At 37.4% G+C, this 15,982-nt stretch overlaps 1 protein-coding gene across 1 annotated transcript in view; it reads left to right on the top strand.

The window, feature by feature from the left end:
* LOC145684459 (putative peptidyl-tRNA hydrolase 2) overlaps positions 1-15,982 on the top strand; it is a 49,918-nt gene that overhangs the window by 6,790 nt on the left and 27,146 nt on the right. Inside the window, exon 2 of the mRNA XM_081756874.1 lies at positions 5,283-5,446. Coding sequence (XP_081613000.1) covers positions 5,315-5,446 — 132 coding nt within the window. The 5' untranslated portion in view covers positions 5,283-5,314. The remainder of the gene's footprint in view (positions 1-5,282; positions 5,447-15,982) is intronic.

The raw sequence follows: 15,982 nt of genomic DNA, 5'->3' as shown, positions 1-15,982 counted from the left end.
GGTGTTTGTCCACCATGAAGTCCAGTTTGCACGAGCTGAGATCAAACGAAGGACCACATGCACCAGAGGTGAACGCTCAACCACTGAGCCACCGCGATCCATTGTTGATATTAGATTTTTTTTTCTTTTAAAAAGACTAAGTTTTTAAACTTGTATAATAATACTTGTGAATCCTACACTCTTCAGTTAGTGTTCAGCAGTCGGTGGAAGTGGGTGGAAGTGAATCGTGTGCTATAACAAGCTAGTTTAGATAGAATATGTGTGTAGAGACCAAGGGCCTTTGTTTTTCAAGTTACAGTACTTGTTTTGGGCGTGGGATTCTCATTCCTTTTTGTCAATTGAGGGGGAGGGGGGAGAAGTAAGAAGCAAGGGATATTACTGTACTTCCAATGTTGCCAATTGGAAAACATTACTAATGCACTAAACCTTCAGAATTTTTTTTGTAACTTTAACGTCCCACCGTACCCTAGGCTAAAGAGATGTAATGAAGTGAAATCTTTCAGTTCAACGTCCAACGATTAACCTTTAGGCTAAAGGAGACGATGATTAAGGCAAGTAAATGATGATAGAAGAATTAATGGAATAAGAAAGTGGGAGGAAACTGGAGTACTCCGAGAAAACTCACGGACACGGTGTTGTTCACCATTAACTTACGTGGCCCAGGGTCGAACCATAGATCCCATACACCAGAAGTAAGCGTTTTACCGCTGAGCCACCGTACACATCTCCCTGGGCTAAATGATCCAATGCTAAATGAAGTGGTCGGGAAGGCGGAGCCCTACGAAAACCTAGCATAGTAGTTCACTATAAATCCTGTGTACCGTAAGCTATTTGAGTATTTTATTTTATTTTATTTTTAAATAAATAATAAACACTTTTGACTAGAAAATATACATTTGTTTTTTTTAAAACTAAATTACAGTGTAACGGTTTCAACAACTTAACGTTGTCTTCATCACATACTAACTTATTTTATTTCATTTTTTATACTCGGGTTTTCTTTATAATATTTTATGAGCCTCTGAGGGACTTATCTTTCGCACCCTTTATGTTCTTAGTGTTATAAATAAAGTAATTAGAGGTTGCCCAAGTAGGACCAGCCCGAAGAAAAACCATTGTTTTTATTTTATTTATATTTTTCGAGTTGAACCTACCTGAAAAAACGTACCTGGATTTTTGAACTTTCTAAATTGTATTAGATGTACACTCAAGCTATATGACATTGCGCTTTTGGTATGTTTTATGAAAAAATATTTGGTAAATTAGACACTTTCACCTATTATTAAGGATTAGGAATTAGGATTTCTTGGCTTTCGGCATCTGTGACAATGTTAGCCCATCACGCATGAGGGATGACGTTCCTCGGCGAGCACTTATTCGGGGAGAGGGAAGGAAGGAAGCGGCTTTGGAACCCGATGGCAGAACTTTCTGCGATGAGCTCTTGTAAGTCAAAAATTTTTTGCAGCAAGATGATCAGTTCCAGCAGAAGAAACACTTGTGATTGTTAAAAATACGCTTTACGCGACGTGAAAAACAGTTCAAACTATATTTATCCGAGTCGTCCGTGCATTGAAGATAGCCACACATAGCAGGCGTGTTTTTATACATTTCTGTTTGCTATTTTTTTTTCCTCTGGCACTTTTTTCTACACAGGCACAGCAAAGTTTCTGCGATCACATCGCAGATCGTGGCATGTTCTGCTATGTAGCTCTGGATCTTATGTTATGTACCATCCCGGCGTTTACGAGGTGTGAATGAGGAAAACCATAATCAGGATGACTGGCCTCTTAAAACCTTTTACACTTTTCGACTGAATGTCCCCGCCGAGAATCGAGCCCGGGGCCGCTGGGACCAAAGCGTTTGCTACCACGCTACACGGGACCACCACACTTAATTAGATACGCTCTACTACGACTAAATTGTAATAAATACTAATCCAAGGCCCTCTTCAAATTGTGAATATACTGAATGAATAGAACGTATTCTCAACTTAGTTTCATCTAATTAAAGAACAAAGTAATTTGTGAGTTACGTTTATATTTTACATAACATATACCGGTACTCAATTTTTCGTGAGCCTTCGTCACTGGTCTAGTGGCTAGTGTATACGTCTTTGTTCGCGGTAGAAAGAGACTATTGAACTTATTACTGTTGTTCGGATGCCATCTTAAACTTCAGGTTGACGACTTATATAACTTCAGTGCTAAAAAGGGAATCCAATTTTCAATAATAATAATAATAATAATAATAATAATAATAATAATAATAATAATAATAATAATAATAATAATAATAATAAAAGCTCAAAACCAGAGAAGCCCGGACTTCAAGCACTAGAATGGAAAAATGGAAAATATTGAAGTCTTTATCTACCGGTACCATTGTGCTCTTCAACACAGTTTAAAAACTCAAAATCTTACGTTGTACCTCCTACCTTACCAGTTCTAGGAATGGTCACTTTTATTTAAATACCTTTTCAAAATCTAAAAGTTTTCGAAACCCGGAAAAAAAAGAAAAATCTTTCGAAAAGCCAAAAACGAAGACTAGAAAAAAAACTTTTGTCGTAAAAGGAAAAACTGAATTCATTTCGGTTGCTAAGACTATCAACAAGGCTAACTTTACCTTCTACACCGAAAATCTTACCTTGTTAAGGTACGTTATCTCAATATATAAATCAATACCGGGAATTGTTGCGTAAAACTGGAGAAATGTAACGATTCCTTTTTGAGACCCTTCAAAGTGGCAGCCCATCACTGGGTGTAGGTGGTGATAGGGCCAACTAGCGAACCACTGATAAACCAGATAGTTCGAATAAGAAAATGGATAGTGTTAGGACCTTAATAAATTTTGACATCAATCAGTCCTGCTGCATCCTGTATTACAGGATTGCTCTTTGATATCTGTAATTACGGTAATTGTCTTCTACTTAACAGTGTTTTCTATACTAAATATTATAATACGAACGAAAAAAAAATTTTTTTTGAGTTGATTTTGAGTTTAACGTCCCGTTCAGCAGCGAGGCTATATCAGACGTGGACCTACTGATTAACGTGGAATCCGAACCACATGAGCTCCCGCCGGGAATCGAACAAACGAAAAAAAAAGTATATATATATGTAACACGGTGAACCAGGTTAGGAAAGGGTTGGCTGTGAGGGATGAGTAGAAGCAAACGCAAAAAAGAAAAATAGTAAGTATGTGCTATAACAGGCATTATGAAAGAAAAACCGTCTACAAAGCCTTTTTTTGGTCTTTTTTTAAATCCAATTTTAACCCACTGGCTTCTGCGTATTCTTTCCGTTAGAATATTATAGAAGACTGCTTTTACACCATATTTTAAGGCTTTTAAATATCACAGCATACATCCATGTGCGATACCCACTTTTATTTTTATTTATTTATTTATTTTTTTTTTTTTTTCAGTTTACGGTAGTATACTGGAAATTTTTCTAGCAGGACACTGGGATACTAGATGTATCTAGATCAACTCCAGTAGACACCCTATTTAAAAATAGCTGATTTCTTGAGGGCAGTAGATCAACAATACACCACTCTGGAAGTCGCTAAGTCCTGAATCAAGGGGCCAGTCATCCCGATGAAAATTTTCCCCTTAGTTTATCACATGAATGCCAGGGTAATACATTTAAGTGTAGGCTCTGTCCGACTATATGAAACTTTTTGTGAAATTAGTATCTGGTTAACGTCCTTCTAAGGTTCATTTTTATTTGTATTCATTTATTTTATTTATTTATTTTTGTGGAATTAGCATCTGACCGATACCATTACATCCTGCCTTTCTTTCATTTACTGTGAGAGTTTCATTGTGTTGAAGCCTTTTCTGACTGTTTGGTACGAATCTGAAACGTACAGTCATGTCCAAAATGATTGTCGCATATCTATAAGTGTCTTCCTGTAAGAATATAATTTGATAATGATTTTGCAGGGTACTTTTAATACTGATTCTATGTGTAAAATCAGGAAATGTATATTTGTGGTAAATATCATAGAAATAGAATTATAAATATGAAAATTAGAATAAGTAAAACAAAATGTTGCTAAATGGACAAGAAAGTTTTATTTTCGTTTTGTTGTGCTTATTTACTACTCTTTTGGCATGAAATTTTCCACATATATGTCTCTGTCGATTATACACATACTAACATAAGAAATACCGAGCGAATTCGTTATCAAATTATATTCCTATAACAACATATTTATAAACATGCGACAATAATTTTGGACATGAGTGTACACAGCACAGTTTTTAGACTTACTTACTAAACTATATCCATCCTCCCCTTTGTCTGTCCAATAGGTATTAGAATAGAAAAAGTAAGCATTATCAAGATTTTTTTTTTTTTTAATTGATTCTTCGTCTGTATAGAAATCCAAAACCAGTTCCAGCTTCAATATTATCCAGAGAGAAATAAAGCGTTCACTGGAGAAGCGCTAGGCGATTGCAGGTCGGAGTCCAGAAGACTTTTTACTTTAGCCAATCGCTTCCACGTTTTCACCGATCTCCCGTCCTTTCTTGACCAGGGCAAATGTCTCGGAAGCGCTTTTGCACAGCTGAAAGCAACATTTAATTGCGCAGCGCTGCTCAAGCGAATGCTTCATTTCTCATATTCTCTGCCGTGACAAAAACTCAAAAACAGCTTTTGTGCTATGCATGATCCTCATTGCGTCTGAGCTCGGATGGGACTGTCGCCCGGTGCGTTGCTTAGCTTAGACCCCCCCCCCTTCACAAATTCTCTCGCCGGGAAGCCCGCTGCTGGCGACTGGAGCGCCGCGCGGTGATCACTCTCATTACTTTACGGATAAACTCTGTATTATAATGTAGAAATGACAAATGTAGAGAGTACCGGAACTTGAAAGTTAAAGTATATATTCCCAGAACTGCACCCCTCAAATTTCTGTATCCGCCGCTGATTGTGGCCTTGAAAAGTCAGGGAATTCTTGCTGACCAAATAAGTTTAGGTGCTCTGGTACTAGAGACTACCAAAACTGCTTTTATATATGTTATATAAGAATTGAAAACTTGTTTGTAGATACATGTTTTTGATAGAAAACTAAATCGGTCTTTTAAAAAAGGTTTTTTCTTTAGTTTTCAAAAACTAGTTTTTCTCAATACCGAAAAACTATTCTTGTGCTCACCACCGGTGGTTGTCCTAATTTTTAAGCATTGACTTAAGTGAAATTCATGTATTTGTTACCGATGTTTAACGTAGATTGATTTTATTAAAAAAAAAAAAGTAATTTTCTTTTATTTTCTTGTCTTGCAGAAGACTGTAGTTAGCTTAAGTGAGAATTGACCATGGAAAAAGAGGGAGAAGAAGAATGGAAATCGGGGGCAGTTGCTCAGCCTCAGCACGTTGGGTGGCAACCAAATGAGCAGTATTTGGAAATCCTTATGAGTATGGGCATCTCACGGAACGTAGCTGAAAAGGTAAGAGATTAGTACTATTAACTTCAGACTTGTTACTTTTTCAAACCGTTTTGTTGTAATGTAGTATGATGTGTTACCATTTAATGTTTCATAGCTTCCGTTTTTAGTCATAAATTTCAAATTTTCGTCAGTATGCGACCTAAATATTTTTTATGAACCTTACTTAAAAGGTCGGAACCCACATTAATACAGGGTGTTTCAGTCAAATTAGTCCAAGGGGCAAAATTTCCGGTCGCCATTTCGCCATTGGCGACTAGAAATTTAGAGTTGGCGACCAGTTTTCAGTAGGAATGGTTTACCTATATGTGAATTGTCCAATTCAAAATTGATTATCCTGAATCTAATTGTCTGATTTTGAAATTTTATACCCTGATGTACTCTCTTTCTTTGTCAAACCAAAGGCCGTGGGAAGGGGGGGACCTCTCATAATTTGTACGTGAGAGATACTGGCGATCATCATTTTTGGATTGGCGAGTGCGTCTGACTTTGAAATTTTGCGCCCTGCATTAGTCAGTTTTTTCGTTTTATTACCGTGACCAAACGAATTATCGTATACAAATAACCAAAACATCACTGTGAAGAATACTGATCTCAATTTCATTACTGGCGAACAAAATGTATGACATGTTCAATGTGTCCTCTACGCCTGTTGCAAGCCTTACACTTGCGAATCTAGGAGTTTTGGAAAACCCGTCTACATATATCTCTGTCGATAAAGGTTCCGCAATCAATGATGTACAAGGTGTACAAGTAACCTTAGCAAACACTTTCTCCTTCAGGAATCCCCATAGGAAAAAATCGCATGGGTTCAAATCAGGGCTAGTGGATGGCCAGGAAAATCCGCAAACACCAGAAATCGATTTGACACCACTCGATCCCGGAACTTGAAATGGAGATAACTGAGCACTTCTGCAGTCGTGTGAGGTCCTACTCCGTCTTTTGAAATCACTGTCGATGTAATGGAAACCTTTTCCGTCGCAGTTCTGGAAGAAAAAAGTCTCTAACATTTCCCTATTTTCCGCAGTGTCATGGACATCCAAGAAGAAGGGACCACCACACTAACAGTTTGGCCAGATGAAGGTGGTCTCCTCGATTACATGTAGATTTTGCAGTCCCCAGAAACGGACATTTTGTCTGTTTACGTCTCCTGTGAGATGGAAATACGCTTCATCTATCATCCACAGTTTATCCAACACATCAAGCTTTTCTTCCATATGATCACCGAATGCACCGTGCGAACGTTTCCCTCTTGACACTTCTAGCATTCGTTAGTCCCTATAGTATATGCATTTTATAGAGGAACATCTGCGGATTTTGCCAAAGAAAATGCCAGGTGCTGGTCAACGATACCTTATTTTTCATAGACAAACCTCTCAACGATTTCTTTGTTGGAGAGTCCACAACACTGCAACGAAAGTTCTCGATGTTTCCAGTAGTACGAACACGAGGCGTGATCTCATTTTTTCTTCCCTGTCACGTTTCTCGTGGCACGAAATTGTTTGACAAACCTTTTGATTGCAGTTTTATCCTAGCACATGAACACTTATACTCCTTTCTGAACATTCTCTGCACGGTAGTGGGCGATTTCGTTTCAAGATATCACTATACAACACACGATTTCTGTCCCGTCGTTAAGTATGGTGCCAGTTTGAAGTACGTGTAAGTGTCAAGTATTGCCAGACGTCAAAACAAACTTTGAACTCCATTGGTAATTAATATCACCAACAGCGCTTCATCATATTTCGTTTGGTCATAGTAATAAAACGAAAAAGGGACTAATTGACTGATACACTTCGTAGAAGTGTATCGTTGTCTGTGAACTTTTGAAAGAGTTAAAATCGTATCCTGTATCTCGAACATGTGTTTCTATTCAAGATTTCATCTTTCACAATATTTCGGCGCTCTGTACTCGTGTCTGTAAAATGTGATATGAAATATCCGTTACCGTTAAACTACATAAATTTACGGAAGGAATTAGTGATAAGAGATACTGAATTTATAAATGAAAACAAATTTCACAAAAAGCATCCGTAATTCTTGAAAAAAGTGTTAATTACAAAACTTACAAGTGTTGAATTGACATAGTGAGTGCTTCACCTGGATGCGATGCGTTCCTGTGATGATCAATGTTTCTTTAAATGCTCATCGATATTTCAGGCGAAATTATTGATTACCTTTTCCAGGACGGTTTTTAAGCTTAAATTGTGTTAGATGTTTGACTAATCATATGCTAGAGTAAGGGTATATTATTTCAGTGGTAATGGAGGATCTATGTATTCCAGTAGTTAAACAAATAATGGAAACTCTATACAAAGCCTTATATACAATATTTGTACTTCCTGATTATTTATAAAGGATTTCAAAATGCACTGTTTAAATCAATATAATAAATTAATACTCTCCATTTTCAGACAAACTTCACAAAATTTCTGGGCATTATTCTGGACGAAGAAAAAGTAATTTTTTAAATGAATTTTTAATAACATCTAAAAGTTTTCTGAAGTCTACAACAAATTATGTCAAAAACATGAAATCGATATATGTACAGTGTCCTGTAAGGCACTTAAAAACGGTTGTAACAATGAATTATAATGTTTCAGCGCTCTAATTAGGCATCTGCTTGTTGTGTTGGTAAATAAATCAATAAAGCTGTAAATAGTGAGTATTAACTTATATTGAGTTGAACACTTTCAAGTCATTTATAAATAAACAGAAACTAGCATATTATATAAAGCACTTTCTATAGGAAATTTTCGTTATTTGTTTTAGTGCTGGAATACATGGATTCTTATAACTGGTTCATTGCCACTGAAATAATACTCTATACTCTTACTCTAGTACGGCCTTGTGCAACAGCCAGCCCTCGGGCCAGCTTCTGCCCATTGGTTCCTTTCATCCGGCCCGTCTGACTCATTAGACACTATTTGAACTATATATCTTAACTAATATTTAAAACTGAATTGAAACTGCAACCCTTGAACACACAGTGAGACTTAAAACATGAGAAAACAATCCAGAAGCTAGTATTTCTCTTCAGCACCACTCCTTCCACTCAATTTTGTCCTTCAAAACTCGTCATAAGTAAGATTTTTATTTATTTATTTATTTTTTTTTCTTTTAGTAACTAAATATTTTTGGTAACCGACAGACAGTTTTAACGTTCCTGTGATATTAGTGTACGAGAATGAGATTATCCATTGAATATAGCTATTCAATTCTTGTGAAAATTTTATACATTGTCTCGTACGACCCCCGACACCACTAAGAGTCTGTAACCGACCGTTTCAGCTTTGTTCATTTTATTTCAATGTTAACGTTTGAATGTTTGGTTTATGTTTATTCAATATGCCGACGTTATGTATGCTGACGTTATGTCTATCTGCGCTGTTGAATTTAAGTTTACTACTTGTTAAGTACCTCATGTTTATGTTATAAAATTGTCCCTCTGACATATAAATAATCTTTAAAAATCTTTTGTAATTAAGTTTAAAAAAAGTAAGTAAGTAAGTGTGATATATAGTATATTGTCTTAAAACAAGACTACTAAATAATTTTGAAAAATAATTTTGTGTAATTTTAAACCACAAAATAATCATCTAAAGATATAAATTACAATTATTTATTTATCTGCATTCTATATTTTGTGAAAAGGGATTTATTGCCAGAAAGTTTAAAGAAAGAAAAAAAAAAAATGATGTATCTGTAAACCAATGTTCTCCGGAATCTACAGGTAACATTAGATGTACGAAAATACATTGGATGTAAGATTCATTCACGTCTGAATACCGAAGTTTTCTTTCATTAGTATTTAGATTAGTTTAACTGTCTACGATATTTATCAAATTCGTTAGCTACATCCAATTAGACACTTTCTTATGAGGGCACACCGTCTTGTTTCCGAACCGGTAATCTAGAAGGAGTAAGACAAGTCCTATGTGATTAGCCCACCACGTGTTCCAGCTTGCACACGCCTGCTCTAGTGTGTGATTAGTCAAATGTCTAATACAATTTAAGCTTAGAAACCATCCCAAAGAAGAGCTCCTTCGTGGCTAAGCGGTTAGTGTCCGCGCCTTTGGCGTGGGAGACCTGGGTTCGATTCCCGGCGGGAGCTTATGTGGTTCGGATTCCACGTTAATCAGTAGGTCCCGTCTCATATAGCCTCGCTGCTGAAAGGGACGTTAAACTCAAAATCAATTCAATTCAATTCCATCCAAAAGAAAGACAATCAATAATTTTGCGTACAAGATCAATAGACATTTAAAGAAAAGTATTAATTATCACATGAATACTTCCCGATTAGTATTGTTTGATGCATTGTTTAGTAGATTATTGATGGAGCACCTCGGAACCTGAATAGCTGGAAGTCAGCTAACTTCCTTAAAGGGCCGAAAATAACCCGAAGTAGTAAATGTAGCCTGCTTTGAGTACTACCCATTGTTGAAAGTCTATTACAATAGACTTCGCGGTTCGGGAGATTTAAAGGAAACTTTTCCATACCCCATTCTGTTCACCATTCCTAATGAGGCAAAAATTTCAGAATCGTCTTATTTTCAGTGATCTATCTATTGGGCGTCGTAAAACCCAATCACCAAGAGAGCATAGTTAGCCCAAAGTAACTTCTAATACAATAAAAACTATATATATAAAATAAACTGCTATCTTTGATTTGCGTGGAACGTTTACCGAATTTCCGACCACTACCCTTCCTGTGACCATCGTCAAGGTGGATATTTCTATCCCACGAGAGTGCGGGTTCTTTAGATATTCATAGTATCCCGCGGAGGGAGCATAAGTTAATAGCTCAGATTACACAACTACTAAACAGATTACACAATTACACTTGGGGATGTAAGACATGAGGATGAAAACTGATATCCTACGCGGAACTTAACTGTTAAGGGTTATGTTTGAGTGTAAATAAAATTCAAAGGATTAAATTTTTAAAAAAAAAAAAAAGTCTAGTTTGAAAGATGAGGTGAAAAGAGTATGTTTTAGATTATGAGAATAAAGGATGAGCACTAGCCTGAGTAGCTCCTGGGTGACTGGCATCGTCCTTGTCGTCTTGAATGATGTATGTATCTTTCTGGCGTTTTCCACTCTCTGGATGGTAAATGGAGAAATTAAAGCTAATTGACAACTGGAACCAAATCCTGTCAAACTGCTTGGGGCGTTGAATCAAATCTGCCATAAATGTAATTCTTTATCATTTCTGCCAAAATGTTTCTGCGGTGATGAACCTTCAGTATTGTATTTCAAAAGAAATGGAGCTGCTGGATCGTCTCCAATGGTATGATGTGCTTCTTTACTTGATGTAGCACCTATTAAATCTTCATGATGAATACTCCTTGTAAACGTGTCCTGTATCGTTTTGTTTAATCAAAAAATAACTCTTGCGGGTAATGAACGAGGAAGTACTAGGCTAGGCGGAAGGGAATGCACGAAAACAGGAAGGGAAACTAGCCTTGTGTTTATTAGTAGCTTTTGCAATAAGGATATACATGTTTAGTTAAACTGTTTGAATGTACAACATAGATAAAAAGTTTTGTTTTAACAAGTGATGAGATCAATAATTCTGATGTGTTTTACTTGAAAAAAAAAGTGAAAATAAACTGATTAAGTGATTATGATGAAATTCAACAATTTATAACAAAAGTACACATAACTATGGGTCACTTCACAGTAATTCCTCCTCTTTTTTCTTGTTAAGCTAATTAATACTTACATATCTGAGAATAAAAGTAAATAAAATTATATTCACCTTCCTTGAAGTACTGGTCCATTTTGTTCATGCACACAAATTAAAGATAACTATTATATTTATACAGTTAATTTGCGTAAAAACTAATTAAGTTGACCTAATTTCTATAGAACCTTCATTTCCTCATAAGATATATGTTACTTATTACTTCATAAGCTGGCCACCTGTCTATCTTGAAAATTGGCTGCATTAAAACATCGGTATATTCTTATCCTGCTAACCTTAAATTTACGTCTATATGTTGGAGACCAGCTACACATTCAACAGTGTACATGAACATTTTCTTTTCACGATGATACTAGTTGTTGCTACTCTTGTCGGCGAGTATATGTTGAGGAATCTGAAGCTTAAAATATATCAAACGATAATCATGCTTGTTGTGCTATATGGTTGCGAAACATGGTCGCTTACTTTAACAAAAAAACTCAGACTGAAAGCATTTGAGAATAAAATCCTGAAACGAATATTCGGACCCGAGAGGAACGAGAGTGGCCGAATCTTCATAACGAGGAACTGCATAATTTATACCCTTCACGAAATTGTTTGGGTCATCAAATCTAGGAAGCTCAGGTGGGCAGGTCATATAACCAAAAGGGAAGAAAGTAGGAACGTTTTCAAAGTATTAACTGGAAATTCAATCGGAAAACGACCATTAGGAAGACGTAGGCGCAGATGGGAAGACAATATTAAGATGGATCTCGCAGAAATAGGAATAGAAAATAGAAACTGAATCCAGTTGACTAAGGACAGAAGTCAATGGAGAGCTTTTGTGAACGCGGCATTGAATTTCCTGGTTCCATAGGCCATAGAGTTAGTTAGTGTATTAATAGATCATCTCCAGTCATATACTTCACTTCAAGTCATTTGGTAGTCTAGGTCAAATGGATTTATTGAAATATTTGTGACCTTACCCTTGAAGGTTTCTAGAATCCACCTGCACAGCAAATTTGTAACAAATGAGGAACGAATTCATGTTGGAATGTGTAAAGAAAGAAAGAACACAACTTCTTCGTACAACTGTCGGGGGTTCAAAACTCATAAGCATGATGTATGTATCTGTTTTTATATCCAAATGCCTGAAACTGACGATCTTGACTGCTCCTATTTTCACAGGTGAAAAGGGGAAAAGAAGAAAGAATATTCCAAGAAATTAGGAAGTATATATGTTGAAATTACTACATTTAAGCCAGTGTGCGAATGGCAAACTACAATATATATATATATATATATATATATATATATATATATATATATATATATATATATATATATATATATATATATATAGGAGTGGACAAAAAATCTAAAAACACTTGTACAGGACACGTAAGTTTGGCCCTCCACTGTACAACACGTGTTGCGGTTGCCGATCGTTTTTTTTGTTTTCAATGTGTCATGTGGACCTACCTCTTCCGTCAGCAGTAACCAGTTCACCTGTGAGTGTCGTGGTGTGAAAGTGGTGCGGTAAAATGGGCGACCTGACAGACTTATAAAGAGGCATGATCGTTGGTGCCCGTCTGGTTGGAGCTTCAGTGGCAACAGTGGCTAACATTGTGATGGTATCAAAAGGCCACTGTGTCCAATGTCACGAGGGCATACACAATTCATGGGCAAACGACGTCTGCAAAGAACAACAGTGATCGAAAGACATCCTGTCAGATAGGGACCGGAGGGCATTAAAACGGATTGTAGCAGCTAAAAAGAAGACCACTGCAATGAAAATTACGTCTGAACTCAATTCCGGCCTACACAACCCAGTTTCATAGAAAACAGTGCGACCGGAACTTCATAAAATGGATATTCATGGCAGGGCCGCCATCGTCAAACCCCTGGTCACAGCAGTAAATGCGAAGAGGCGTATCCAGTGGTGCAAGGACCACAAGGCGTGGACTTATGAGCAGTGGAAACATGTAATGTGGTTCGATAAATCGACCTTCACCTTGTTTCCAACAACCGGTCGTGTTTACGTATGGAGAACACCGTCGCAGGCCTATGATACAGACTGTCTGCTCCCAACTGTAAAGCATGGGGGTGGTTCTGTTACAGTATGGACAGTGATATCGTGGTTTTCTGCAGGTCCCATCATACCCCTGCATGGAATGATAAATGCTAAGGCATATGAGGCCATTTTTGGGGACCAGGTTCTACCCATGGCCCAAATATTGCTCCCTGATGGTGATATCATCTACCAAAATATTTGGCACCCTATCACGCTGCAAAAACGGTGAAATCATGGTTTGAGGAGCATGACCAGGAGCTATCACAGCGCCACCTGGGTCCCAGAATCACCAGACCTGAACATCATTGAGCCATTGTGGTCTGAATTAGAAAGGCGTGTTCGGTCTCATTACCCTCCACCAAATCCCTTAAGGAACTGGAGCATGTTTTGGAGGAACAATGGTACAAAATTCCACACAACACGATTCAGAAGCTGTATACGTCCATTCCAGGTCGGATCCAAGCTGTTTTGGACACAAAAGGAGACCCCACACCATACTAGATATGATTTTCACTTTTGCAAACGTTTTAGATTTTTTGTCCAACCCCTGTATATATATTTAGTTGCTTTAGAGTTTAACATCCCTTTCTAGCACCGAGGCTACAAGAGGTGTGTACCTACAGCTTGACGTGGAATCGAAAATACGTAAGCTCCCAGTGGGAATTGGACAAGGATCTCTGCATCGGAGCTACATACATTAAACATATTTCATACAATCTTATGTATATAAATCAATGTTTGTATGTTTATTTGTCTGTCCAGTATACAAATCTACATCGTTCGCTTACTATACTTCAAAGTAATTTTATCGAAGAGACCGTAGGTACACGGAACTTTCGGTTCGTATCCTAAGCGAGGAGGAGAGGACTGCAAAGGGAAAGAGGTGGTTCAAAATGTATATAAGAAATAGAGTATCTTACGAATTCCTCATATTAGGAAGACATGACTCGCTATGTGATTTCGAAAAAACAAATTTACATACACGTATGACTTACAATCTTAAAATAAAACTATCCGGACAAGACGCTCCTAAGGAGTGGGTACGAAGATGTTGACATGTAAAAATAATCGATATTAGTGTCGAATCCATAGTTTTAGGGAGCCGCTGAAATGAATAGTGACACTCCTGATGGCGTCTAAGTGCAAGTTCAGTCTCCATCAGCATGGAGAGGGGAAACATGACCGGGATTAGTGTAGAATTCATAGTTGTTGTCGTTGTTGAGTTGAGTTTAACGTCCCGTGCAGCAGCGAGGCTATATGAGACGTGGACCCACTGATTAACGTGGAATCCGAACCACATGAGCTCCCGCCGGGAATCGAACCCGGGTCTCCCACGCCATAGGCGCGTATGCTAACCGCTTAGCCACGAAGGAGCTCTCATAGTTGTCGGGGTCGCTAAGCTGATGGGTTACATTGTATTTGCAGTTGGACTAGATTTAACAGCGGTAACGCCGGAGGTGTTGCTCTTTATTACCTATTCTATTCAGTTCTTTATTTTTAAGTATTGTGCATGAACATTATCCTTCCCATTCGAAACCGGGCACTTCTGCTAGTGTTTTATATTACAGAAATAAATTTCCTACATATTATTTACAAGATACGTAGATAATACCAATACGTAGATAATTAGCTACTTCATTACAAATACATATAGTACAATTTACAATAGTTTTTCGTTTGAAAATTCAGTTCATTTTCTGAAATTTAGTTGTCTGTCTGAATTATGCACTTTTCCATGGTTTCTCTGTATCGTTTGGCATAAATTAATTATATATACATGTATACACCCGCCGCAGAAGCACTTCGGACCTCATAACAAAAGCACAATAAATACAGAAAATTCACGTGAAAACCTCGGATCATATAACAGAAAATGCATACATTAATACAGAGTTATGATCCCTTTACTTTTGAGAACCATTTAAATGCGCTTCAGTGAGTTCATGTCAGTACACCACATTTTCTTCAATTCTGTTCGGAGAGTATGTAGGTACTGAAGCTTTTTCTGTTCCAAGAATACCTCCATACGATGCCAACGATGTTCGATTGGATTTAGATCGGAGCTACTCTCAGACCATTCTAGATCTTGGTATGTTGTTCCTCAAGAAAACTCGGTATTTGTAGCCTCCTGACAAGGAGCGTTATCTTGCATGAAAAACTCACACTCGTGGATGTGGAACATATCTCTGTTGATATGTCGGTCTGCGTTCATCGTCCCATTTTCTGATAAGAAATATAAACCTCCTCTCCCTTTTCACCTCAAAAACACTTCCATACCAATACAGTATGGAGTGCCTAACAGTCGAACTCTGTATACTTTGGATTGTATCTACTTCAAGATTGTGGACATCGAACCGTAACAGCTCTCATTCGGAACAGTTGGTGTGTGTTTTCATCGGAAAGCATGATTTTCGTCCACAATGCTGATGTCCAGTGTGCATATTATTTTGCAAAAGTAGGCGTTGTTTATTCTTGCGGGTGGTGAGTAGAGGTTTCTTAGTAGCAGTACGACAGGCAAATCCATGTCTTTCTGCAAACGGTGCTGAGTCATATGAACAGTAACATGTTCCAACAAACTCGGGTGTTTCTTTAAGTTCTGCCGCTGTCAGTCGAGGGTTTTTCTTTATTTCTCTGATTAACAGACTGTCTGTAGATTTCGCTGTTATTCTTGGCGTTCTATTACCGAATTTGTTCTTTGGAACTACAGTTGGAGGCAGTCCTTTGGCGGCTGCCAGAACTTTTATTATGGTTGATTTTGCACGACCTACGCGTTTGCGTA

This window comes from Thermobia domestica, chromosome 4, assembly GCF_964235325.1.
Source record: "Thermobia domestica chromosome 4, izTheDome1.hap1.1, whole genome shotgun sequence".
Classification (NCBI taxonomy): Eukaryota; Metazoa; Arthropoda; class Insecta; order Zygentoma; family Lepismatidae; genus Thermobia; species Thermobia domestica.
The sequence above is the reverse complement of the archived record's forward strand: the minus strand, read 5'-3'. Positions and strand labels throughout refer to the sequence as shown.